At 33.9% G+C, this 26,454-nt stretch overlaps 2 protein-coding genes across 7 annotated transcripts in view; one reads left to right on the forward strand and one right to left on the reverse strand.

Moving 5' to 3' along the window:
- Paqr3 (progestin and adipoQ receptor family member 3) overlaps window positions 1–22,252 on the forward strand; it is a 36,462-nt gene extending 14,210 nt beyond the window's left edge. For 3 of the 6 annotated variants that reach the window (XM_026403143.2, XM_026403149.2, XM_026403148.2), the window contains 2 exons: window positions 2,759–2,849; window positions 5,835–8,709. In XM_026403143.2, coding sequence (XP_026258928.1) covers window positions 2,759–2,849; window positions 5,835–5,977 — 234 coding nt within the window. In that variant the 3' untranslated portion in view covers window positions 5,978–8,709. Of the gene's footprint in view, window positions 1–2,758; window positions 2,850–3,720; window positions 4,779–5,834; window positions 8,710–22,233 lie in introns of those variants that run through there. The other 3 variants (XM_026403146.2, XM_026403144.2, XM_026403147.2) reach the window with 3 other exon arrangements.
- Window positions 10,221–26,454, reverse strand: part of Bmp2k (BMP2 inducible kinase) — a 133,776-nt gene continuing 117,542 nt past the window's right edge. Inside the window, exon 16 of the mRNA XM_026403142.2 lies at window positions 10,221–15,959. Within this exon, the coding sequence (XP_026258927.1) occupies window positions 14,527–15,959 (1,433 nt within the window). The 3' untranslated portion in view covers window positions 10,221–14,526. The remainder of the gene's footprint in view (window positions 15,960–26,454) is intronic.

Below are 26,454 nucleotides of genomic sequence, written 5' to 3' on the forward strand. Positions count from 1 at the left end.
GTTTTATAATCAGAATTAAGAACAATATGTATAAGTTATAGCTGGCTATTTTCTCAAGGCCAGGAAAACTTATTTTTATATTTGTTCTTTTTAGCAATATATGACAGTAGAATGTATTTTGATATATTATGCATGCATGGAGTTTAACTTATTCTAATTAGGATCCCATTATTGTGGTTATACATAATGTGGAGTTACAGTGGTCTTGTATTCACATATGAACATAGCAAAGTTATGTTGGATTCATTCTACTGTCAATCCTATTCCCATACTGTCTCCTGCCCTTAATTTCCCTAATTCAATGACTTCTATTCTCCCCCCACATTATTGTGTGTTAACCTTCTGCATATCAGAGAGAACAATGGGCCTTTGGTTTGGGGGGATTGGTTTATTTCACTTAGTGTAATAGTCTCCATTTCCATCCATTCACTAGCAAATGCCATAATTTCATTCTTCTTTATGGCTGAGTAAAATTCCCTTGGGTATATATACCACATTTTCTTTATCTGTTCATCTGCTGAAGGGCACCTAGGTGGTTTCATAGCTTAGCTATTGTGAATTGAGCTGCTATAAACATTGATGTTGCTGCATCACTGTAGTGTGCTGATTTTAAGTCCTTTGGGGTATATGCCAAAGAGTGGGATAACTGGGTCAAATGGTGGTTCCATTCCAAGTTTTCTGAGGAGTCTCCATACTGCTTTCCAGAGTAGTTGCACCAGTTTGCAATCCCACCAGCAATGTATGAGTGAACCTTTCCTTCCACATCCTCACCTACATTTATTGTTATTTGTTTTCTTGATAATTGCCATTGTGCCTGGAGATGAAATCTCAGTTTAGTTTTAATTTGCATTTCTCTAATTGCTAGAGAAGAATGTTGAACATTTCTTCTTCTTTTTTTTTTTTTTTTTGATCATTTGTATTTATTTTTCTGTGAAGTGCCTGCTTAATTTCTTTGCCCACTTATTGATTGGATCATTTGGTTTTTTTTTTTTGTTGTTGTTGTTGTTGTTGTTTGTTTTGGTGTTAAGTTTTTGGAGTTTTTTATATATCTTTGAGATTAATGTTCTATTTGAGGGGCAGGTAGCAAAGCTTCTCTCCCATTCTGTAGGCTCTGTCTTCATGGTTTTGATTGTTTTCTTTGCGTGAAGAAACTTTTTAGTTTGATACAATTCCATTTATTGATTCTTGGTTTTACTTCTTGCACTTTAGGAGTCTTGTTGAAGAATTCAGTTCCTAAGCCAAAATGATGGAGAGTTGGGCCTACATTTCCTTCTCGTAGGTACAGGGTCTCTGGTCTAATGCCTAGATCCTTGATCCATATTGAGTTGAGTTTTGTGCAGGGTGAGCTAAGGGTTCAGTTTCATTTTGCTACATATGGATTTCCAGTTTTCCCAGCACTATCTGTTGAAGAGGCTCTTTTTTTCTCTAATGTGTGTTTATGTGCCTTTGTCTAGCATGAGATAATATTTTTGTGGGTTTATCTCTGTGTCTTCTATTCTGTTCCATTGGGCTTCATGTCTGTTTTGGCAATACTATGCTGTTTTTGTTACTATAGCTCTATAGTATAATTTTAGATCTGGTATTATGGTACATCCTGCTTCATTTTCTCAGTAAGGATTGCTTTGGCTACTCTGGGCCTCTAGTTTTTCCAAATGAATTTTGTGACTGCTCTTTCTATTTCTATGAAGAACATTATTGGAATTTTAATAGGGATTGCATTATATCAGTATAGCACTTTTGATATGGCCATTTTGACAATATTAATTCTGCTTATCAAAGAACATGGGAGAGCTGTTTATCTTCTAAGGTCTTCTTCAATTTCTTTCTTTAATATTCTGTACTTTTCATTGTAGAGGTCTCTCATTTCTTTTGTTAGATTGAATTCCAAGTATTTTTTTTTTTTTGAGCTGTTGTGAATGGGATGGTTTTCCTTATTTCTCTTTCAGCTAATTCATCATTGGTGATTAGTAAGGCAATTGATTTGTCAGTGTTAATTATATATCCTGCTTTTTTGCCATATTCATTTATGAGTTCTGGAAATTTTCTGGTGGAGTTTTTATTTTTTTTGGGGGGGGGGTCTTTTAAATACAGAATCATGTCATCAGCAGATAGGGATAGTTTGAACTCTTCTTTCCCTATTTGTATCCCTTTAATTTCTTCCTTTTGCCTAATTGCTGTGGCTAGAGTTTCAAGGACTGTGCTGAATAGAATTGGTGAAAGAGGACAGCCTGTCTTGTTCCAGTTCTTAGAGGAATGCTTTCAATTTTTCTCCAGGAAAACTTTTCTAATAGAGCATGAGCAGTAAGATAGAGTGCTTGATATCCAAGAGAACCATTTTTTTTTTCTGTGATATTGGAAGATTTTTGTCTTAGACCAAGCTGTGTAGATCATTTCTGATTATAAGTCACTAGTCAGTAGTCTCTTGGTTTACTCATTTGATAATGAGTAAGCCAAGAGACTACTCCATTCCCGTATGTATCCAACCCAGATGCATACATTGTAGAGAATTCAGACACACTAGGACCTTCAGCAGCATAAAGCCCTCACTCTTTTAGTAGCCTAACCTTTAGGGCATCCACTGTGCTCCATTTCTGTGGACTTCTTCCTGAAGAATGAAAATCAGGCTTATTATTGGAGATTTATCTATACAACAATTCAGATTGAACAGTCTTAAATTCTACCATCATATTCATAATAAATTGAGACTTCAGTAAAGTAGAAATATCTGTGAAAAAAAAAAACATGTTTTACTTTTCAGGATTTTGCACCTCGCGTAATTGTGATGTATGTGATTGCTCTTCTTGCTTTCCTATTCTACATCTCCAAAGTTCCAGAGCGGTACTTTCCAGGTGGGTGTTCTTTCACAGAGGTTTTGCAGCTTTATTCTTAAGTATAAGCTTTCAGTAAATGCTTCACAGAATCAAAACTGAGATTTATTTTTCAGCATTTTTGATTATAGAGTAATTCTTCTATTCCTTAATGTTATGTAAAGCCCTACCTTTCAAAGGGCTTTCACATGCTCTTTCTCAGAGTATGAGTTGAATCCAATAAGTGGTGAGGGTCATAAAACAATAGTCCCCCCTTATCTGTGATTTTACTTTCTGCTTCCTGTTACCCAGAGCTAAGAAGAATAATAAAATTGATGAGTCTGTTTGTCCCCAAGATAGTTAGTTATAAGCCAGTCACTTAAGAAAAGGATAGTTTTCTACATTCTTCAGTCCAAAGAAAACTATTTCTGATGGAAAATAACAGAGAGGACACTAGGTGGAGTGATTATTCTCCAAAATATGTATTTGTTTTGACACTCTATCTCTGGAGTCAGATTGCCTGGAAATACTATATCAGCTGCATGAGCTAAATAACTTAAACTTTTACAGCTCTAGTTTCTTTATATGAAACACAGGGATAATACTTATTTGGGGTTATTGTCAGGATTAGATGAGAAAATGAACATAAAACAGCACAGTTCCTAACATGTCGTAAGCCCTCAATAAATGCTAGCAATTAGTATAATGATATCACTCAACTTGGTCTTCAAAGTGAGATATGTAGTTTAATGAAAGGCAAAATGATGCAAATCCAGGTAAGCCTTAGCTTGACTCAAGAACAACTTTTATATAGTACATAAAACAGTGTTTTATTTTTCTTTTTTAATTTGGAAGACAGAAGACAAGGATTTGTTTAAATCCAAACTGCAAACTCAATGCTCCTTCTTCCTAGGTTAGGAATCTCTTCCACAGTGAATTAAAGACGGGAAGGAGAAAATATGAAAAACCCTGGAATAGAGAATGAATCCACCACAGATTCTCAGGCATTCCTCTGTACTTGATTTTTCACCCTGAGGTTTGAATAGGAATGGGAATACTAAGAGCCTGAGTGTGTACACATCAGGCTGTGGGAACATTACTAGGATATGCTCCTGAATTGAAGATCAACTATCTTCCAAGCAGGGCCAGAATTTTCCTCAGAAAACAGATTCTGGTAAAATACATTTTTTTAATAACTTTGTTAATGATTCTTTTAAAAATTCTGTTCCTGATCACAGACAAGTAGAAGATCGAGCTATAAATTTTTTTACAGTATGTGATTGTGGCTATAGTGTTTTTAGACCTTAAAATATCAATGTCCAGGTTTTAGAATTGTCTAATATAGAAAACCTACAAAAGATCAAATGTTCTGTAACTTAACTTTTATCCAAAATGAGCTTGATATAAAATGTGCCCCTTGAAGTTGAATGTGTAGTTTAGTGCAGGTACATGAAAGCAGTAGAGATATGGAGACCATAAACACTATAGGCTTTACAGGTGAAAGTGATAGTCTCAGGGATAAGTACCTTCTTTCATGTATGAGAGAACTGTGAGGAAGTGTAGCTGGTGAATAATGGGATATTAAAAAAAAAATTAAGCCTAAAAATTTAAATTCAGCTCACATTAAATTTTTTAAATACATAAACACCACAGTGGTATTTGATGGACCCAAGGATGTCCAAGGTGTCATGAATGGAATTGAATAGATCCCTTGTACTGTTGTTTACTATTACAAGATAACCAGTTTTCTTTTCAAATTCCCTGTATTTGCTTTTTGTTTGTTTGTTTCTTTCTTTCTTTCTTTGGTACTGGGGATTGAACCCAGGGGTACTTTACCATTGAGTCACATCCCCAGCCATTTTTACTTTTTATTTTGAGTCAGGTTCTCACTAAGTTGCTTGGACTGAATTTGGTTTTTAAAACTGAGTCTGTTTTAAAAGAAGCTTCTTTAGGAGTCAAGAAGTTGGTGCCCTACCCCACCCCCCCAAAAAAAAGAAAGAAAAGAAAAGCCAAGAACCTATATAGAAAGAATCCGGTTGACTTACACTTTAATATTAATGTTCTGCACTAATTGTTATTCTTGGTAAGACAAAAATAAGAAGAGGTTGGAGAATAGTTACATTACAGGACCGTAGACTCATTAAGAGAAAGTTTACACTTGTTTTTATAGCTGTTCTTCTGTTTTCTTCTTCTGCTTTCCACATTTTAATTATTAATCTCCATGGAATTTAATATTTAGCCATAAAGAGAAATTAAATTGTTTTTGAAATTGTATGTGAACTAATCAACCTTAGTTAATTAACCCATTACTACCACAGAATTTTGCACATTATTCCATTAGAGTATTAAGATTCGGGACTGAGGTTTCTCCTTGAATACATGCATAAAATAAAGAGGTGCTTCTAGCAGGTTCATATCTAAACACAACAGTGCATTTCCTAGCAGGTTCATATCTAAACACAACAGTGCATTTCCTAGCAGGTTCATATCTAAACACAACAGTGCATTTCCTACTTACAGATTCATACCTAAATTACTCGCTGATTTGTAACCCTCATTTCTTCAGTTTTTTTTTTTTTCCCCATTACACCAGATAGGAATTGAGACATGGGAGGCAAAAGGTCAAATTCCTGAAAATTACAAGTTAGATTTTTAAAAATACATTGTGAATATCATTTCTAAAAATTACTTGTGTTCTTGATAAAACCTTAAAATTAGACCCAAATATGTGTTCATCCTTAAAAAAAAAAAAAAAAAAAACTTGGATCTCCAGGCACTGAGGCTAACAAAAATGTTCTGCTGCTAAGCCATATTTCCAAGCCTGAAGATTAGAAAATTCTTTTTTTTTTTAATATTTTTTTAGTTGTCAGTTATTTATTTTTATGTGGTACTGAGAATCAAACCCAGTGCCTCACACATGCTAGGCAAGCACTCTACCACTGAGCCACAACCCAGCCCCAGAAACTTATTTTCTTTTAATATCAAAATAGTACAATCAGTATTAATTTCTTTCTGCCTTCCTTCTAGGACAACTAAACTACCTCGGATCTAGCCACCAAATATGGCATATCCTTGCAGTAGTGATGTTATATTGGTGGCATCAGTCAACAGTATATGTCATGCAGTACAGACATAGCAAGCCTTGTCCTGACTATGTTTCACATTTGTGAAGAATTCAGGTATGGCCACCTGGTGAATTCAGTTGTTAAGCAATATAAAATGGGGACTTGTATACCCCACTATTTCTAAGGTTCCCTTTCATCTTTTTCTTCTTGTTTAAGGTATCATGGGTAATGCTTTATAAAAATGGAAAAATATACCTAGGGATCTGTAGTAATAACTGCTTTGTAGACCCTTAAAACTACTAATTTGCTGCTTATATAGAAAATGAGAATTAGTTGGCGATCATAACAAATAATCTGAATGGTAACAATGAATGTGAAACTATTGTAGAAATAGGATTCAGTTTACTTGACACCAGCTTAATTTCCTTAGGAAGGGCTCATCTCCATTTGAAATGGAGTCATCCTGTGTGATTACTTTAATAGAAGATATTTTCGTTAAATCATCAAATTTAAGTGCCTAATCAAGGTGAGGTTTGTTACAGCCTATGTTTAATACAAGCTAAGATAGTGATTTTGAGTAATCATAGCCTTTAAATACATGGTTTGTGAAAATCTGGCACTTAAAATATTATTTCCTTTAGCCACAGGTTCTCTCCTTAGAAACATTAGGAATTTTCAGTTCATCAGAACAAGAATTCTTCTTTAGGGGAGGTATTAAGAAGAGGAAATGAACATGCAATGTTACTTTTTATCAGAGAAGAATCACATTAGAAACTAAGGACATGATTAAGCAACAAATGCCATGATCTAATAATCAAATCATTACTCAAGCCTTTTAATTCCAGAGTTTATTTAATTCCATATCATAATTGAATTCTTGCGAGTGGATTATAGAAGATTTTGATCCCAAAATTCTAAAAGAAATTTGATGATGAGGACTTCCAGCTATATGGGTGCTACTTTCAAGGCCATAAGATTTACATGGCCCTGATTTGACCCTGAACTGAACCTTAAGCCTTAGAATAAAGTCATGCTGATGCCCCACTTGATGAGGACTGTGCGTTAGTCTTCAGCTTATGTGTAAGTTAACATTGCATTGATAAAATGTTTATATTCACCATCTAAAATTTGGACTAGAAGCTGGATGCAGCAGTGCATGTCTGTAATCCCAACAACTCGAGAGAGAGGCTGACACAGGTGGATCACAAGTTTGAGACCAACCTAAGCAATTTAGCAAGGTCCTAAGCAACTTAGTGAGACCCCTGTATCAAAATAAAAAGAACAGGGGATATAGATATAGCTCACTGGTAGAGTGCCCCTGGGTTCAATCCCCAATACCAAAAAAATTAAAAATGAATACAATTTGGACTTGAAGCATTAAATTTATCAGTTTATACTTTAAAAAATAGTTTTACTGATACAGTCGTTGCCATTCGTTCATTGATCATTTCATATGCATAAATTAAATCTCTTAAAGCAGACATTCATAAAAAATTGTTGTTAGACTATAAATTATTACCAACATTTCTTAATGAGTTGACAAACTGTTTTTGCTATGTTTTCAAGATAGAACTGACTGGATATCTAAAAAAATGTTCATTGATGTTGAATCTTATTCCCAATATGCCTTTTGTACATTCAGTATTAGAAAAGTTACTTTAATGTGCCTCAGTTTATCCATCTGTAAAATGTTGTTCCTTTCCAGTGTAGTGAGTTTGGAATATACATTTTCCATGTTGGTATTTCAGCAAGGAGAATTTTCTTCTAGTGGGCCCAGTAAGGGCATGCTATATCATACTCATTATTATGGTGGAATGCTATTTTGAAAATGGCTATAGTATCTCATAGACCACAGTGTGATTTATATACTAAGTAATAGGAGATTTTGGTGTAAATAGGACATATTTCCCCTAAAACATCCTTTATTGGCTTACATAATACTACTGCTTCTAAATTGACATTTCATCCAAATGAAGTACCCTAAGTGTAGTTATCATCAAGTTAAAAACGAGGGGAAAGTCCAGTTATTTTAGGTGTGGAATCATTTTTTTCCAATAATATTCTAAAAAATAGCCTTTTAAGTTTAATTTTTAAAATAGTTCCCATCTAACATAGTGTATGAAGTATGTAATACTTGCCACCCAAATTAATACATTAAAAAAGAGCATATCTTGTTTTTAAATGATTATTTCTTTGAATTTAAAGGGCATACAGGTCTATAGGAAGAATTATTCCTTATTAATACTTAAGTGTTTTCTGAAAGTGTTAAATATTGTAAGAAAGCTATCCTCTGATTTTTATCTTTACTATGATGTATTTATTGTAAAGGAATATTCACATGAATGTGGGTTGCTGTCAACTATAAATACTTATGTATGTCAGCATTTACTGACCACCTACTATGTGCACAGTACTACTGGTAAAATGTTTTAAGACACTGTTAACATTAAAGAATATTTAAAAGTTGCCTAGAAATCTGAGCCTTGTAATAATGTATATATGTTATTTTTTGTTATTAGTTAATTAAAAGTATAATTTCCAGCTACAATACTAAAAAAGACTACTTTTAATTTTTACCTATGTGTAAATTATAAAAGCTCTTTATCTAGACTTTACAAGTATATTTTAAAATTATTTTTAGCTTTTTTTTTTAAGTTACCATAGCAATTTTTATAGTTTAGTTAACTCATTTAAGAAAGTTATCTTTCTCTATAAAGCCATTTTCAAATAGCAAGATAGTGCCGGTTTATTTTTGTTTATTACTCTGAGTGCAATTTCGTAAGCTGCATGGTAAAATATGTATTATGTAAATAAACTGGGTTTACTAAATATATTAAGTGCTGCTTGTCATTCTTTTTAATACATAACAGCTTTAAAAATCATATTTTAGAATCAGGAATGAAGAATCAGGGAATATCTTGTCACATCACATGGCATCCCACCTGGACAGAGTGTACGATTTGAAGATTGTGATTGACTGGCATAAAGCTGTACAGCTCTCCATTTGGCAGGTACCTACTAGAGATATACTTTGCCCTGTACTAACCGTCAAGGGGCAAAGCTTGCATTTCTACATTCCTGCCAGTTGCTGAATACGTCCCTATCCACCCCAAATCATCATTCTTAGTTAATTCCATTCCTGCCAAAGAAGTGTGTAAAGAATCAGCTCAGCTATTAGAAGAGAGGCAGAAGTATCTTTTATCTGCATTATCACAATAATCATGTTTATACTGAAGAGAGGTATAGATGTTCTTGAGTACTGAGCTCCCCTGAAATTTGATACCATACTTCTGTACAGTAGTAAGGTAATGATCAAGAATTGAAACTACCTTAAAAGAACACTTTTTGAAGGGAGATAGAAATAGTATGGCCCACTTATGAAAAGTGAATCTTTGTATACTCACATGCCTGAAACGAACAGCCACAAAAGCCTTCATCTTGCTCTACAAATGTAGGATTAAACACTACCTAGCATGCATGTGCTCTCAGTTGTGCCAGCCATGTTTTTAACATGTAACAAATACAATTTCAAGAGTTCAAACTTTTAATATGAGAATATTAACTACATATGAAGCTTAAGCTCGGCTTCCTGAAAAAGGAATTATTCAAACCAAACAGTTCAAGTTGCACCATAAGGGGTTAACTATAACAATTTGAACAGTGATACATACAAACTTTTTAATATAAGTTTCTCTTCATTTGTTATACTATGGTGTTTTGCATTATTAAGAAGATACAAAAGCCCATTTTTTCCCCACATAACTTGAAATGAATGTTACTACTTCAAAAAAAAAAAAAGTACAAAGTAAGATGAATCTTGTTTTTGGTTGAGAAACTTGTCATAAGCCACCAATCTAGACTCCAATTTGGGGGATATTATATTATAATACCCCAGCCTTGACACCAAGCTTTAGTTCATCAACCCCATGTTTTCCTCATTAATGTTCCAAAACTGCTTTTCTGACATAGTCAAAGACCAAAATATTCAAAAGACTTTTAACAATTATATATGTTAGCAGACTTTTAATAGTTTTTTTAAAAGTAGAAATAATGTAAAAACTATGCCAAACAAGTTATCCTAAAGGTATTTTCAAGGTCTCATGTTTCTGCCGTATCATCATCAGTATAAGTGTCAGTAAGTGATTAAAATAATGGTGCTATATTCTTTTTATTGTAAAAAATTTAGGTCAAATGTATTTTCTTACTTAAATCCTAAAGGCTCCTTAAAAACAGTCTTATTTTTATATTATTTTGCTGGTACACAATAGATGTTTAAAGGTCCATGGTGTAAATGAAATAACTCAATAGAAGTTTATATCCAATATTTTAATAAGACAATAATGAAAAACTCCAAAGTCACTGATTATAAAGAATAGGTAATCCATTTTTAATTTATTGCATTTAAAGAAAGAAGATTATTAAAAGAGGTATGATAAATACAGTAAGAAAATAACTTCAAATTTCAAACAAAACAAAGTATATCAGGGACAGAATACAAGAATAAGCAATATAAAGGCAATAAAGTCATAAAGTTAGTTAGTGCTTAATTAGATATGGGAGGAGGGATAACCAATCCTGTCTCACAAGTTTCCCAGCTACATTTGAGGACTGAAGTTATTTTAGCAAGTATGTTTTACAACTATTAGAAATACAATAATGATGTAATCCGTTTTTTAAAGGTTAAAGTTATTTGCTTAGTGGTACATAAAAGGCTTCAGAAAATTCAAGTTTAACAAAAAATGGAAGTGTAATCAAAGAAAGTGCACTTAAAGCTGTTTGCCAGCAATTAAAAAAAGTAGCTTCTATACTGCTATTAGATGACTTCTTGATCACAAAAGAGCATAGTAATAAAAACAATTCTCTTTCAAAAGTAGCACTATAAATTTTAAAATAAAACAAAACCCCAAGTGACCCTTTGCATTTTTACTTATTTTATTCTTTTAGTGGCTTTTGTAAACCTTCACTAGGAGTGAATGTTCTTTTAGCTATGATTGTGGTTGCAATTCCATTTTTTAAAAATTCACATTAACTCCACAGTAGAGAGATGTGATGTTCATGCATGTGTATATAATTATATCTTAATATATAAAACACCACTGAGTATAAAAGTTCTCAAATAATTATTGTTATTCTCACAGTAGATATGTCATCTCATCCTCACAGTAGACTGTCTATTCAATTATTGGACCTAAAATGAGTAGTAGTTTCGCTAAAAAGAAAAAAATGAAAAATTCACTGCACATTCTATATATAAACAAATGTACCCAAACTCCTCAGAACTAGTGATTAAATACACTTGTACCTTCTGACAGTGCTTATGTGAAGTACCAGAACTTAAACTCAGCAGAAGAGCTGAGTAGTAAGAAACTGTTCTGATGAACACCAACAAAGAAGAGTGGATTCCAACTTAGTATGTTCCACCAGCAAAAAGAAAATAGCCTATCATTGTTACACAGTAAACAGGGTAGGACTGAAAGGTGCATGTATCTGCAAATCTAGATAATGTTATAACTATGCCCAAATACACATACCCAAGGATGGCAAATGAGTGTTACCACTTCTGAATAAATATTCTAATCAGTTACATTTCATTTAGCCTGCAACTTCCCTTCCTTCACCTATTTTATATATAAATATATATGTATATTTATGTATAAATATACATATTTATATATATATATACCAGTTTTTCTGTTTTAGCAGATACATTCTTCAATGTCATAAAACTGATCTTTTTAATACTAACATTTTATTGAAGTGATATTAAAATAGTTAGGCAGATGGTCCACTTTTAAAAAGATGATTCAGAATCAACAAGCACTGTTAAAGCTGTTAGGAAACAACTTTGGCCTCTGAATTTTGCTAGCTTCTTGTGTTACTTCCCTTAGTGTGATGTTCAAGTATAGCAGGTTTAGAGTTATAACTACTTTGCATCCTTAGAAGCACAAGGCACACCCAAATAGTAATAGGATTATACTTTTCTTTTAACTTCCTTAAATCAGAACTTGACCACCCCATAACAGAACCAAACTTTTACTGAGTGCTGTGTGCCAGGTACTATGTTAAATGCTACCATGTGCCTTGGGAATTTAATTCTTATCAGGGAATTAACCTAGGCATCAGTTGATTATGGTGGGGAAGATGATCAATGAAAATGGAAAGTATGAATCTCTGCTCCTTGGAAAAATGCCTCTTACTTCAACACAAAGGAATTTTCCCATTTTTATTCCATTGGATTCCCCAATCGAATCCTAATTTTTTCCTCCTACCTACCATCTCACAAGAGGAAAGTCACCAAACTATGCTATAATACAAGAATGTAAATATTTTCAGCCAGGGCAGAATTGTTTCCTTGGAAATCTGTCCAACATTATAAGCCACAGGGTCTCATCAGTGTCTGAATCATTTACGTTATTCAGTGTACTGAAGAGCAAAATAAAACTACGTATTTTATGTTTACATCTAAAGGAGACCATATTAGTTTACTACCCTTCTAAAAGATGAGCTAATGAAGACCAAGAGATGGAAGACTAAATAGTCAAAGAACATATTGTGAACACATTATCCAACAGATTTCCTTTTTTTAAAAAACTCTTGATACAAACCAACTGTAGCTCATGAATTTACTCTTCACTTTTAAAAGAAAGTATCACTTGAATCTATTTTGTAGTTTAAAAGAACATCTACTTGCACATATGCATTAGCAGTATTAATCAACCTGAGAATCAGAAAAAAAGGTGCAAACATAATATTTGCCTTTGGCACAAGGATAAGTAATTGGTGCAGTCCAGCTCTAGAAGCACAACTGTAAATAGTAATGTAATGCCTGGTCTGCCTCTGCTACATTGTGATTCACATATTGCTTCCACATTCATCAATTTCTATACAATTTAGCATGTAGAAAGCAATAAAAAATGTGGATTAGTTACATATGCTTTGCTTCATTCCAAGTTCAGAACTGTGAAAACAGGCAAATAATTTACCCTAGTGGGGCACTATAATTAAGATAGTCTTTTAAGATTACTCATAAAATTACTCATAAAATACACTTTAATTGGATGCAAAGAGCAACCAAAGAAAGTGCTAGCTGATGAATTTCCATTCCTTTTCATAATTGTTCTAGAAACTTACAAATGTTAATCTGAGAGGGAAGAGTTAATTATAACTTAAAGCTTAGATAGATATTCACATTAATTCATATGTCATTATTATCATTAAACATGATTTCTACAAAATCTCAAGTTTCTAATTAGGATTTATGGTGTAGAAAAAAGGCAATTTGGTAGCTGGGTTCTTTTCACGAGAGAGACAATCAGCTAGCAGAATTAAGATGCTAGTCCCTCATCATCTAATACCTTATATCCATATTAAGATCTGGTGTGTTAGTGCAGAGGTACTCGTAGCAGGATGCACAAGTCCTGCCTATAAGGCTTTGAGGGTGTCATTGTTCTGTGCACTTTATTAAAATTACTCCACTGTCTTAACCTAAGTAAAATAACTGTTGCTCATGACTTGGGGAATATTGATGAAGGTGGTAATTTAACAAAGTACATTATGAAATACAACATGATTTTACATTGTAAACATCTTAAAAATTCAGGGGTTCAGCCACATTTGTTTTTCCTGAAATAAAATTTCTATATAACCCTTGTCCTCACTCCCAGTTTTTTTTATTTTTTGTTTGTTTTTCAATTATCTGCTTCCTTAGAGACATGATAAAAAGTTTTTGGCAAGAAGCCATTTGAAAACAATAGTGTTTATAAAGTATTCAATGTTTTTTTGTTCTTACATAACATTCATGTCTTCTACATTTTTCAAATGCCAGATATGTCTCTTTACAGTTTTGCTCTAGGTTTCAATTAGATACTCCATATTTCTAAAATTTAACTGACAAATAAAAATTATATACATTTATCATGTACATGTTTCAAAATTTGTATACATTGTAGAAGAGCTAAATTGAACTAATTAACATACATTATTTCACATAATTATCATAAGATATCCCATATTAATGGCACTTATTTTTTAAAATAAACAGAGTTTTAGGCACAATAGTCAGTTTCTTCTGGCTCTGCTTTGTAGAGAAGCGTGTATGAACTAAAGTCTCTACACTCTCCAGATAAGATCCTCCTAATTCTTAAGGAGAGCTAGATTGCTTGTTTATTTTCTGTGTGAAAACTAGAAGAGACCATAAAATTCATAAACACAATCAATGTATGTACAAAGGAGCCTAGTTTTAAATGCTGGATCTGGAATGAGCCTGGGATATGCACATAAGTGACACTGTGATGTCAAAAATAATGATACAGCTTTACTGTCCCTTCTCAGTGTCTACACACCTGGAATGGCAAGGTGCCATGTGCTTTCAATGGAAGTACCACACTTTGCATTTCCATACTGTGATGTCAGTAGCAGAAACGCTTGGGTGCAGCTTTCAATTTAGCTCCCTTTTCTGCTTTGAAGAGGCATCAAGTTACTACCCTGTAGAGATACTTCCTTTTTCTATTTGGTTTATTTAAAAATCACCTATCCTCACTGACCTGTAAGAATGAATGATATAAAGAGCTATACAAATAAATTTTCTTCAAATTCATAAAACTATTCATACTTTTTTGAAACAGGAATAAATGCCAAGAATCCATCTGAAGTATCTACTGTTTAGAAGGAAATGGAGCAGCACCAAATGGGTCTAATTCAACTGGTTGGGACTGTTGGGACTGATGTGGCGGGATGCTTTGCACCACAAGTTCTGTAAAGGGCACTGCACCAAAGTCATCCATTTTCAACGCATCTGCACTATGGAATGACCCATGTAGTGAATTCTGTCTTGGCCGCCCAGGCAGGACAGTATTGTGATCAGCACGGATGTCACTCAGGCCCTGATGTGGCTGGTGCCATGATAGGTCTGGAGGATGGAAGGGCTTGGCACCAAAGGGATCCAACAGACTCTCCTCTGGTTGTATGACACTCCCTCTGTCTTTCCCATCAGTCAGTGCAACACTGATGTTCTCTTTGGAGTCTGAGATGGTTAAAAATTCATTGCTGCTTTGAGAGTCTCTACGGCCCACTTTCTTGTGCCTGCGAGCCCTCTCTGGAGTGCGGTAGGTAGGCTTCAACGTCTTCTTCACGCTAGTTGGTGTGCCGTGATGCCGCTTCCCGTTACTTTTGGACATATCCTGCTTTGTGCGCCTCTGGCGAGAGGACAATTTCTGTAAGCTGCGCTGTTTGACTTTTTGCTGCTGACTTCCGGTTATCTCCTCAAAGGGCACAAGCCCAAAAAGGTCCTCCTTACTTTCGCTTTTACCTGTTGATGTAGGAAAAGGCTGAAAAGGAGTGGAGCCAAATATATCTACACTTTTGGGACAACCAGGAAGAGCATGTGCCTCAGACCCCACTACAGGGCAGTCCTGGACATTCACCTTCTTGCTGAAGGGTGCTTTAGTGAAGACATCAAATTCCTCTTGCTCTAGTCCCACAGTAGGAAACATCTGTCGAGAAAGGTTCTTTTCATTCTGTCCTTGCTGGGGCTGTTGAGCACGCACTGCGAAGAAGGGAACAGCACCAAATACATCAAATTCCTGTTTGGGAGTCTGCCTCCCAACATCAGAGCATACATGGGTTAGGGTGAGGAGTGCTGCATTAGGATCTTGGGTTGGTCCACTGCCAGATTTGTCTCTGTAGACAGGGCTCACGCTGCCATACTTTGCTTTGGCCTGCTCATACTCAGAATCAGAGCTGTGTTTCTCTTCTTCTTCCTCATCTTCAGAGTCCATGAGGAGAGGCCTGTGACCCAGATTTTCTGGTTCAGTATCATCATCATTACACTCTCCTTGTTCTCCAGGAACTTCTTCATCGTCTTGCTCTTCCTCTTCACTACTCTTAGGAGAAGGGGGATCTGACTCAAAATCACTTTCAGAGTCATCATTCCCCTTTTGTACATGACCCCGTACTGATAAATTCTCTGAGGTTTTCTTTCCAACCCGCTGATCTTTAGATACTGGACTTGCTTTTCCATTCTTGATAGGGTTTCTGGTGCTATTTTCTTGATTCATGGATGGATATTCACCTTTCTTTTCAGGAGAACCTGCAGGTTCAAATAAAAAATATTATAGCCTTCCTGTACATTTCAAACTCCATTTTCATGAAGCATATAATCCCTCATACCAATTACCTCAGAGGAAAAAATAATGTTGTCAAGTCTTTGTCACTGTCCTCAGCTACATGGTTAGGTCCTTATTGCAGTTATACATACTTGTCTCTGGTCTCTATGTCACAGACCCTCACTGATTTTACTTATAGCACCCAGACTAAGACCCTGAAGATAAAAAAGCAAAAAAGTTTTTTCTCACCACCACTGATGTAAGATTAGTTACCAAACAACACTGAGTTTATATTTCAACTTTTTTGTTTTCTCATAGAAATCAATACATTTCTATAGGCATGGATACCTTGTCTGTTTAGTTATATGTTTCACTAATTTTTTTCAAATCAGCATTTTGACTTTTACATATCAATTTTGTTTTTTGCCATACTGAGGATTGAACCTAGGGATACTCTACCACTGGGCTATATCCCCAACCCTTTTTGAGACAGGGTCTCACTAAATTAGCCAGGCTGGCCTTGAACTTGCATTCCTCCTGTCTCAGACTCCCAAGTCACTGAGATTACAGGTGTGCACTACTACACCTGGTTTAAATCAGTATTTTCTGAGTTAACTTAAGTGCATCCTTCCTTCATAGCCTAATCAAAGCTAAGGACCAAAATGTATAAAAAATGCTCTTCCTTTAATTACAGTATCCATTGTACTAGACATTCCATTAAAGGCTATCTTTAAAACAACTGTAAACTATCAGTGATAGGCAATTAAATTTCACTAAATATAGAGCTTTAAAATCTATATTGTATTTAGAAAAGAAATATAGTTTATTAGTATACATGAAAATATACTACCTTCCCAATACATTGGTATACTGAATTGATTTTACCAGAGATAGCAGTCAATTTGATTTAGTCATACATACTCATCCCTTCCCTTCAGGACCAAATATTTTCAAAACAATTAGATGGGGTTGGGAGTACAGTCTGTCATCACAAGAATGGGTTAGCTTGTGATGGAGGAGGGACCATTACTTCCTCATCATTAACATGGTGATCTCTGGCATATGGTACCTCTGGGTTATCTTCTCCTTTTTTAAAGTCAGCACTATCATCTTCCTACAACTGTGTAAGCCTTGTCTTTCACTAACATCTGCTTAAAATATGTGTCTTCCCTAGAGTTCAATCCTTGGATGTGTTTCTCCCTCTGTGGCTTCTCTCTGGCGTTTTAACTACTTGTATGTTGACTACAAAATATACTAATAGCTTTTGGCTGAGTTGTATTTTTCTAACCCAGATCTTACTCATGAGTTATAGATGCAGATCTCTAGTAAGTACCATGAATACCTATCAGAATATGTATCCTACCATTACCCTCAAACTCAAACATTTCAAAAGGGACCATCTTTTTTGTTAAGGTATTCTTCACCAGCAGTTCCCTTTAGTGGACGGCACTTCCATGTACATAGGTTCCTCAGACCAGAAGAAATCTGAAAATCATCTCTCCTCTTCCTACCAGTGTGTGCCTGTGGTTTTTAAATCTCCTGAATTTCCCTTTCCTCCCTCTTCCACTTGTCTATTCACTCATTATTTCTTATCTAGAAACTAAGCCTCTAAACTTGCTTCTTTGCCATGATTTTCATAGTCCCCAAATGGCTCCTTTACCTTGTCACCATAATAAATTTTTTTTCTGAAAAACTAATCCCATGGCTCTTTGCTTAAAATCTTCCAGTGGCTGTTTGAAGTGGAACCCTTAGCATAATGCAGGGTTCTCTATTTAGGTTCTGTTTTGCCAAATCTATAGTCTCACACCCTGTGTTTCCCATGTTATTCTTTATTACAGCCTACTCAAACTCAGGAACCAAATGGCTATCCACCCTCTTAGGAATATAATATACTTGTGAAATAACCTGTAACCTGTAATACTCTCCTATCTTAACATCTCGTTCCCACTGCACTTTAATATGAATATTCTACCACTGCCTCATGAAGGTGGCTATGTTTCAAGACCCAGCCCAAATCATAGCCCTTCAGAGCCACCCCTTAAAAAAATACCATTTTGTATTTGGTGTGCCTGATATAAGCCTTAATTGTAATATCTACTAGTATTATACTACTAGTATTATACTACTACTAATATACTACCTAGTATAAGCCTTAATTGTAATATCTACTCCACTGAACTGCAAATGTATTCATCTCTACCCTAGCACTGACTGAATCAATATGTATTAAAATGAAGCACTGACTACTGTGAGTTTAACTATATTCAGAATATAATAAAAGAAGTTACAAGAAATATGAAGGAGTAAAAATAAACTCTACATCTGTGGATATTTTCAGCTCAGAATTCAGTCACTTGCATTTTCTTATTTCATTCAGTGCTTTGAAATGACAAAGTAGGGAGGATGGGGGCATAAGTCTACCATGGGCAGTCAGTGAAGGAGCCAGCTATGCAAAGGATAAGCTGGAATCCGCTCCAGATAAAGAGTAATGACACATTGATGGGACTATAAATGGGCTGGTGTGGTTGAAGCACAGTGAGCAAGGAGGACACTGTACAAAATGAAGTAGGAAAGAATGGAAAAGAACAGAATTGTGTAGGTCCCTGTAAGCCATGAATAAGACGATTAAAAAGCTTTAAAATGTGTGTCAGGATGAGAATTATATTCCAAAAAGATGACATGTAGAAAAGTAAAATGAAGTGGAAAAGGTGTGTGTGTGTGTGTAGAGGAGGCATCAGGGAAAAGAAAATTGCAGTAATTCCAGTTAGAGATTATGTTAGCTTTGATGACAATAGCAGAAGGGTAGATAAAAGTGGAATACATCTGCTGTCGTGTATAACTAATTAGAACATTTTTTTAAAATAACAAAATATACATTCTACTGTCATGTATAACTAAAAAAAGTGGAAGAGTCAGAGTGAAGAGAAAAATTCAGGAAAGATGGCAATACCATTAACATACAAAGAGTAAGTAAGAAATAAGTTGAACTGAGGATATATATCATTATATCATATATAATGATATATAACTTGGTGAATGAGTGCTCGCCTAACATGGGCTTGCCCTGGGTACAATCCCCAGCATTGAATTTTTTTTTTTTCCTAAAGAAGCTGGGAAGTAGAGATAATAAAAATTTCATTTTGGACACATTAAACTTGATGATGTGTAAATCATTTGACATGCAGTTAAGGATAAAGCAGATATCCACGGCTTGAGCCCGTTTAGTGTTTAGTTAAAGAAAATAGATTGGGGTATTATTACCATGTAGAAAGAGTCACAGACTAAAGGACATCACCTAAAAAGAAAAGAAGGCAAAACTGAGCCCCAGGGTGCAAAACATTCAGAAGTCAGTAGAAGAGGAAACTGCAAAGTGAATTGACAAGTACCAGTCTAAGAGGACTAAGCCCATGCAAGTGCAATGTCATGGAAGCCAATAGAGAAGACAGTTTCCAGGAGAGATGAGAGACAACAGAGCCAGAAGGTGCAAAGTGCTACACTAAACTGAAAACAGAATGTGGCCATTGATCTACTCATCTTTAGAGGTTTATTGGCAACCTTGACCTTGGTAGTGCTAGTAAAGACTGAGTGGGAGACAAGATTATGGAAAATTCCATCAGGTTATACTTAAATAGAAATATAACCTGCCAATTCTTTAAAATCAGTTAAGAGCTATATGCTACCTTTTATCCTAACAGAGTAGGACCAAATCAAATACATTCTCAAGTTTGACTATTCTCCCATACAGCATACTTCTCATATTAAAAAACAAAAATTACTTTTAGATTGAGTAGAATGTATTTTCATGGATTATTAACTGAAAATATGTATGGTTCCAGGAAACTCCCAGTCATCACTCATGGACTATTTCTGCTAAGATAAATTTTATCTTATTACCTCAAGCTACTGAATGGCTTAGTAACCTGCTATGCACAACCCTCACCTTTGTTCATGGACACCTCCAGTAACATCACAATGTTTCCTAATATACATTTCAAAGAATGCTATTCCTGTAATAAGAAGCAAACAATTCTGTGGTCTCAGGCAACCAAGTCTATGGAATGATGCATTCAATATTCTGCTTCCACCCCACTCACCTGGAATATGCTTGTTAGAGATGCTAATGAACCCCACACAGAAGAATCTTTAATTTTTATAAAACTAGCATTTCCCAAATTTTCTTCTCTGTGCTTTTATTTACAGGTAACACCTGTTAACCTTTATAAACAATGATGTACCCAAGCACTTTGGGGAAATGCTTCTCCGGGAGATTTTCCATTTCTAGGGAACTTAATTTTATTCCTGAAGATCTTCTGGAACATTTAACGCAGTATAGATGTTCCACTTTGCAGAGTGTCCTTCAATTCACCTTTACTTTATTATTTTTATAGTTCAATTACAGTCTTCTTAAAATATACTGTTTCCATTACCCAACACACCAGAACACACCTGCTGCACTCTTATTCTGACTGCACTGTTATCTTCTCAACATTGCATGAATAGAGATAAAAATATTTGTTGTGAAGTGCCATGCAGATACATTTTTGTAACTGTCAGTGTGGATATAAATTTGTGAGGTCTTTTTACTTACCATTTTTTTAAACATATCTTTCCAATGAAAACATTGCCCATTATTCTGATCGGAGAATAAAATATTGTATATAACACTTTTAAATATTTATCACTACATTGTTTCTAGTTTTACTGCATTTAAAATAGAACCATGACATTTGTGCACCTCTTTTTTCCCCCTTAAGGGAAAAAACCCTCCCTTTTAGCACTTTGACTTTATCTATTTATTGTTATTTCCTTCTTATGAATAATACACATAAGGAGTATGCATATATATGTGTAGCATAAAAATAACTCAATAACAATCCTGCCAAAATCACAGCTATTCTAACCTTTCCTCATGCATGTAATGGAATAATAATAGGTTTTATTTCATATTGCTGTTGTGAAGAAAAGACTAAAAACAGTACATGACACACTGTAGGCACCTTATTATCATCATCCTCTCCAGGGAAAAGCCAAATTCAATTATTTCATCCACCACATTCAATAATCTTCTAGTAACTTTTCAGGGCTTAATTAATCTAAATGAGAGGAAAATGGGGAGGAGGGAGAAGAGAAGAAGCAACTCTTATCAATAATTCAAGAGAAGCTCAGGTCCACTTTAGAAATGACCAGAAACAAAGTATGCTAACAAATGTATATCCACACCCAAGGATATATTTTTGATCCTGGAAATTATATCTCTGATTTTTAAATAGCTACATTAGAGAGCACAGTATAAGAAATGAAAAAGAACTAATTTTAAAAAGAGCAAGAAAACACATAGTGATGGCTTTGTGGTTTCAGAATAGGTCCCTAAAATGTATAGGCAAATGACTGAGGTAGACAGAATAGTTTTATTTATTATTATCTTCACTTCATAAAACTAAAATATTCATCTAAATTCCTTTGTCTCCCATATTCTCATAGTCCATTACTCTCTACTTCTTCAAATTTTTACTCCTTCATAAATTTTGTAGTCAAGAGCAATAATAAGGCTCTCTGAAAACATACTTATAACAACTTTAGTGGTAAGCACCATTAAACCAGATTTAAGTCTATGTTGTCAGATCTCTCTAGTACCTCCTGTTAAAAGAAGATTAAAAAGAAGATTCTGACCTGCCAGAATAATCCTAGATAAGTTTATATTCTGCAGTAAAAGCAATTTATCTAAGCATCCCCTCTTCGTTGTGAAGCTAAAAGACCCAAGAAAGAAATGGGAATTATACAAAGAAAATTGTATAATTGTGTATAATTGTATAATTGCAGCTCAAGCGGCATGCGCGCGGCATGCGCCTGGCATGCGTGGGGCACTGGGTTCAATCCTCAGCACCACATAAAAACAATAAAGATGTTGTGTCCACCGAAAACTAAAAAATATTAAAAATTCTCTCTCTCTTTAAAAAAAATTGTGTCAATATACAGGCATTCCTCAGTATCTGAAAGGAATTGTTATAGGACCTTTCCCAGATATCAAAATCCTCTTTATGCTCAAATCCCTTAAATAAAATGATGTAGCATTTGCATATAAGCCACTTCATCCTCCTGTATACCTTAAATCTTCTCTAGATGACTTATAATAACACAACATAAATGCTATGTAAAAAGTTGTTTATAACAACTGTATTGTTTAAGGAATGATGACAAGAAAAAAATCTGAACATGTTCAATTCAAGTGAACTAGTTTTTAATATTTCTGATCCACAGTTGGTTGAATCCAAGGATGTAGAAGGTCAACTGTATTTTAAGGCTTTTAATCCTGATCTATAGACACAAAAGACGGTCAAAGTGAGTATTACAAGTTAGAAAGTTGGTTTTAGCCATACAATGTATATAGTACTTTAAAATCTGGGCCCTAGCAAAATCCATTTATTTTCCTAAACATAGTCCTGTAATTAAAAAAAAAAAGTCAATTATTCCCATTATTTGCTTCTGAAGACAGACTGCTTCTTCTCAGTTTTTAGATTAAATAATACATAATTGATCTACTATGAAATTTAATCAGGATTATCTCACTGCCAAAGTTAATTTCTCAAAAGTATAGCCCTAAATATGTTGCTTTTTAATTCAATATATCATAAATCCTAATAATACAAATCTCAGTGGAGATTATAACAAAAAATGGGTTTTTTTCAAGTGAGTGGAAGGGAAGCTATAATACTTAAAATAAGCACTAGGAATGTGTACTTACAGCATAAACAAATGTTTAGAATGTGGATCTTATCTCAGTTACATCTTTTCTTTATTAATTCATTTTGGTAACACACTGTAAAATTTCCTATCTTGATCCATTAATTTTTATTTGTGGCTTTAAGCAGAGAATGTCTCTTTCCTTAAACGAAATATAGTAGAATAATGGGGATGGGGTTGTGGTTTAGCGGCAGAGAACTCACCTAGCACATGGGACGTGCTGGGTTTGATAGCATCACATAAAAATAAATAAATAAAATAAAGGTATATTAAAAAAAGAAATATAGTAGAATGATATTTTGATGGGGTGACTTCTACTCAAGTCAATGTTCTTCATTTTGTGCCATAAAACTACAACCTAAAAATTTCAGCTTTTAGAATCTTAGCAAGAAGTTAAGATACTAAATGAAGTGACAATGAAGTATTTATTAACTTATTCAGTTATTTAATATGCAAATGGTATGAAAAAATCTATGTGATCATTTATCAGCAAATCTTTAAAAAAGGGTTAATCAACTGAGAGCTATTATTTCACTGTTCCCCAAAGAACAACAAACAAGAAGACCATCAAGTCAAAACATATTACATATTTTTTTGTGTGAAAAAAACCTCAAAATAGTGAATACATTAATATATTCCACGTATATATAAGAAAAGTATATGTAAGAAAAGTATGGGATAAAACTTCAAGGCATGTACTAGGGATATTTGTTTCTATTTTTAAATTTTTCAAGAAAAACATTTTCAAAGATTCAGTATTGTGAATTAAGAATACTAAACGTTCAGAGCCTTCATTTGAAAAATGACACACTTTCAAAACTGGAAGAAACTTTGGAGATTATATAATGAATAATGGTCTAAACCATTTCAAAATGAACTGAAACTTTCACCTGAGGGGACATATCTAACTACCAGAAGCACTTGGACCAGAATGCAGGTCTTAACATCTGGTTTAGAGATCTTTGGATTCTTTACTTCTATTGGACTCCATTATCTGAAATAATAGCAATTCTAGTCTTTTGAGGTTGGTTTTGATGGCTGGAAACAGCCAAAGTTCGTTCAAAGCCAAAGACTGAGTGAAAATAAGGCAAGTGACTAAGATAATCAATGCAGATTTAAGAAAACTATTAAGAATAGCAAAGGTAGGTTATGAAGTCTTAAATTCTATTTAAGTTAGAAACTCTCAAAGAAATTCCAAGTACTATAAAAAAATGTTAGAGTAAGTATCACTGAAGTAAATGTCAAGAGGATCAGTACTTATTTATACATATAAATTCTGATGATTAAAATCATTCTTATTGTTTTACTTTATTTTATATACAGAACAGCAAAACAGTCAATCAAAGCTATGTTTCAATAATCAAGCAATCTCAGAAAAAAATAAGATAAACAAGTGAGACAACCAATTAGCCATTTGGCAACTATTTAAAAATATATATCATATTTCCCTTCTTTCATCAGTACAGAATACAAAATGAAAATGCCCTTTGATGACCTGTATTATTTGGAATCATGCCTTATTTAGTATTTGACTCTCTTCATCTGTAAAGTAGGGATAACAATAAACATCTGCCTCACAAATTTGTAGCAAGAATTAAAGTGAAAATACATGTAAAGTAGTAGTACCTTGTAGGTACTCATTAAAGGGTCATTATGGTTATTGCTACTATATGATACCAATTATATTATCAGTTTTTAGTTACTCATGGAGTACCTAACTATATACTTCTAATGGTACTAAGAAATGAAACCAGATGGATTAGGAAGTAACACTGTCAAGTGTATAAATGTAGTGCCAACAGCTTTTCATATACTATCTCTCAACTCCCCAGTATTAGGTTCCCACATTTGAGTGAAAATGCTCCGTAAGGTATGCTACAATCTTGCTCAGGTTCTTCTCTTCCATCTTAATAACTACAGCTTCAAATTTTTCCCTCTTGTTTTCCATGTTGGATCACTGTTATGACTTCCTACCATTTCAAAGATATACATAGTTACCACCCAAATCTCAGTTCTTGACTTTTTCTACTTTTTTCTTTTGGATAATCTTAATCCTATTTCATTGCTTCAACTGTATTTTTAAAGCATAAAACAAGAAGGTATTTCTATACATTTAGTACAATCTCTCTGAATACATAAGAAATTTAAAGAGGATCAAATTTAAGCCCATATAACAAAGCCATGGGAATTTCTCTTGCTGCTGACACTAGCTTCAAATTCTTATCTGTAAATTCAAGAATCAACCTAACACTAGGATATTTAACATAGCTTATCATCAACCCTTTACAAAATACAACCATAAATTTGTCTATATATATATCTCCTTTTTACAAACCCGTACATGATCAACCCTTTACAAAATACAACCATAAATTTGTTATATATATATATATATATATACCTGACAAGTAAAAAATTCCAACAGGACAAACAATGTATTGTTTCCATTTTACCAAATAGTACTCTGTAGTATGGTATACTTGAGAATGTTTTATAATGCATAAGGTTACATTGTAGAAATATTATAAAGTTTTTATTTAAAAACAAAAAATAATACTCAACTTTACAAGATCCACAGAAGAAAAACATCCAAATAAGCCTTAGTTTCCTCTCCTATAAAATAGGGACAATATTGTAACTTACCTGAAAGAATTCAAAATTATAACAGTCATTCTTATTTGGTGAAATTTTATTAAATATTGGTGGAGGTATATGTGAGACAAAGATTAGATTACTCAAGTATAGTTTAATAATGAATTCATTCATTGAGATACTGAATAGCATTCAAAGATAAATGAGATAGTACCTAACTTCAAGAAGCTTATCCTTCATTTCAACAGATTCTTAAAATGATTATGTTCACTTATGCACTCAGAATCCCATTATTAATCCTGATTCTACTGATTTGGAAAATGAGCGATCAAGTTAAAAACAACAAGGCAGTTCTGAAAAACGAGTTTACTTCATCAAATGGATCTAAGACATAAATTTACCCATTTTAGGTTTGTGAGTTTTCCAAAAAGAAAATTTCCAAGTGTTCAAATTTCAAAGATCAAAACAGGGCTCAAACTCAAAAGCCAAATTTTTAGTCAATGCTTAAAATGATATTTCTCTGAGTAAGTTTTTATGTATTTGCTATAGTATTCTTTTAAATAAATACTTCATAAGAAAAGTGAGATTCTAGTTAATCCCACACTGAACCTTCAAAAATACTATACCAAAATATGTAGAAAACACAAAGTGAGAGGAGAGAAGCATATATTACATCATACCGTCCTCATCACCCACTCTTCTAATCAGGTTTGCATGTAGAGTAGAGGGCAGTTTTCTTTTAGTTATAAAACAGGTGGTACACTTTTAATCTCGTACAAAGCTTCCAGAAAAAAAAAAACAACAGAAAATTTGTTTTGATGTTCTTTTCTTTGCTATCAGATTATAGAGGATCAATGGCTTGAAACTGCTATTGTAATTACATGCCTTCTATTGTCTCATCACTGAGGGTAAAAAGGAGGGTTGTAAGATTCTAAAGCGTACTTTGAATTGGTAGCATACTGCCAACCATCATTTCCCTGCAGTTTACCATGGTAGGCCCAAGGATTAGTGGATTAAGATTAGGTTTTATCAAAGTCTGTACAATTTCTCTAAAGACACAGTAGGTGACAGGGTTTATAAAAGAAGAGAATCATGGTAGTTGTAAACACAGCTTCCCTCCACCAGACTAAAAATGCCATAAAACTA

Source organism: Urocitellus parryii, chromosome 10 (genome assembly GCF_045843805.1).
Source record: "Urocitellus parryii isolate mUroPar1 chromosome 10, mUroPar1.hap1, whole genome shotgun sequence".
Classification (NCBI taxonomy): domain Eukaryota; kingdom Metazoa; phylum Chordata; class Mammalia; order Rodentia; family Sciuridae; genus Urocitellus; species Urocitellus parryii.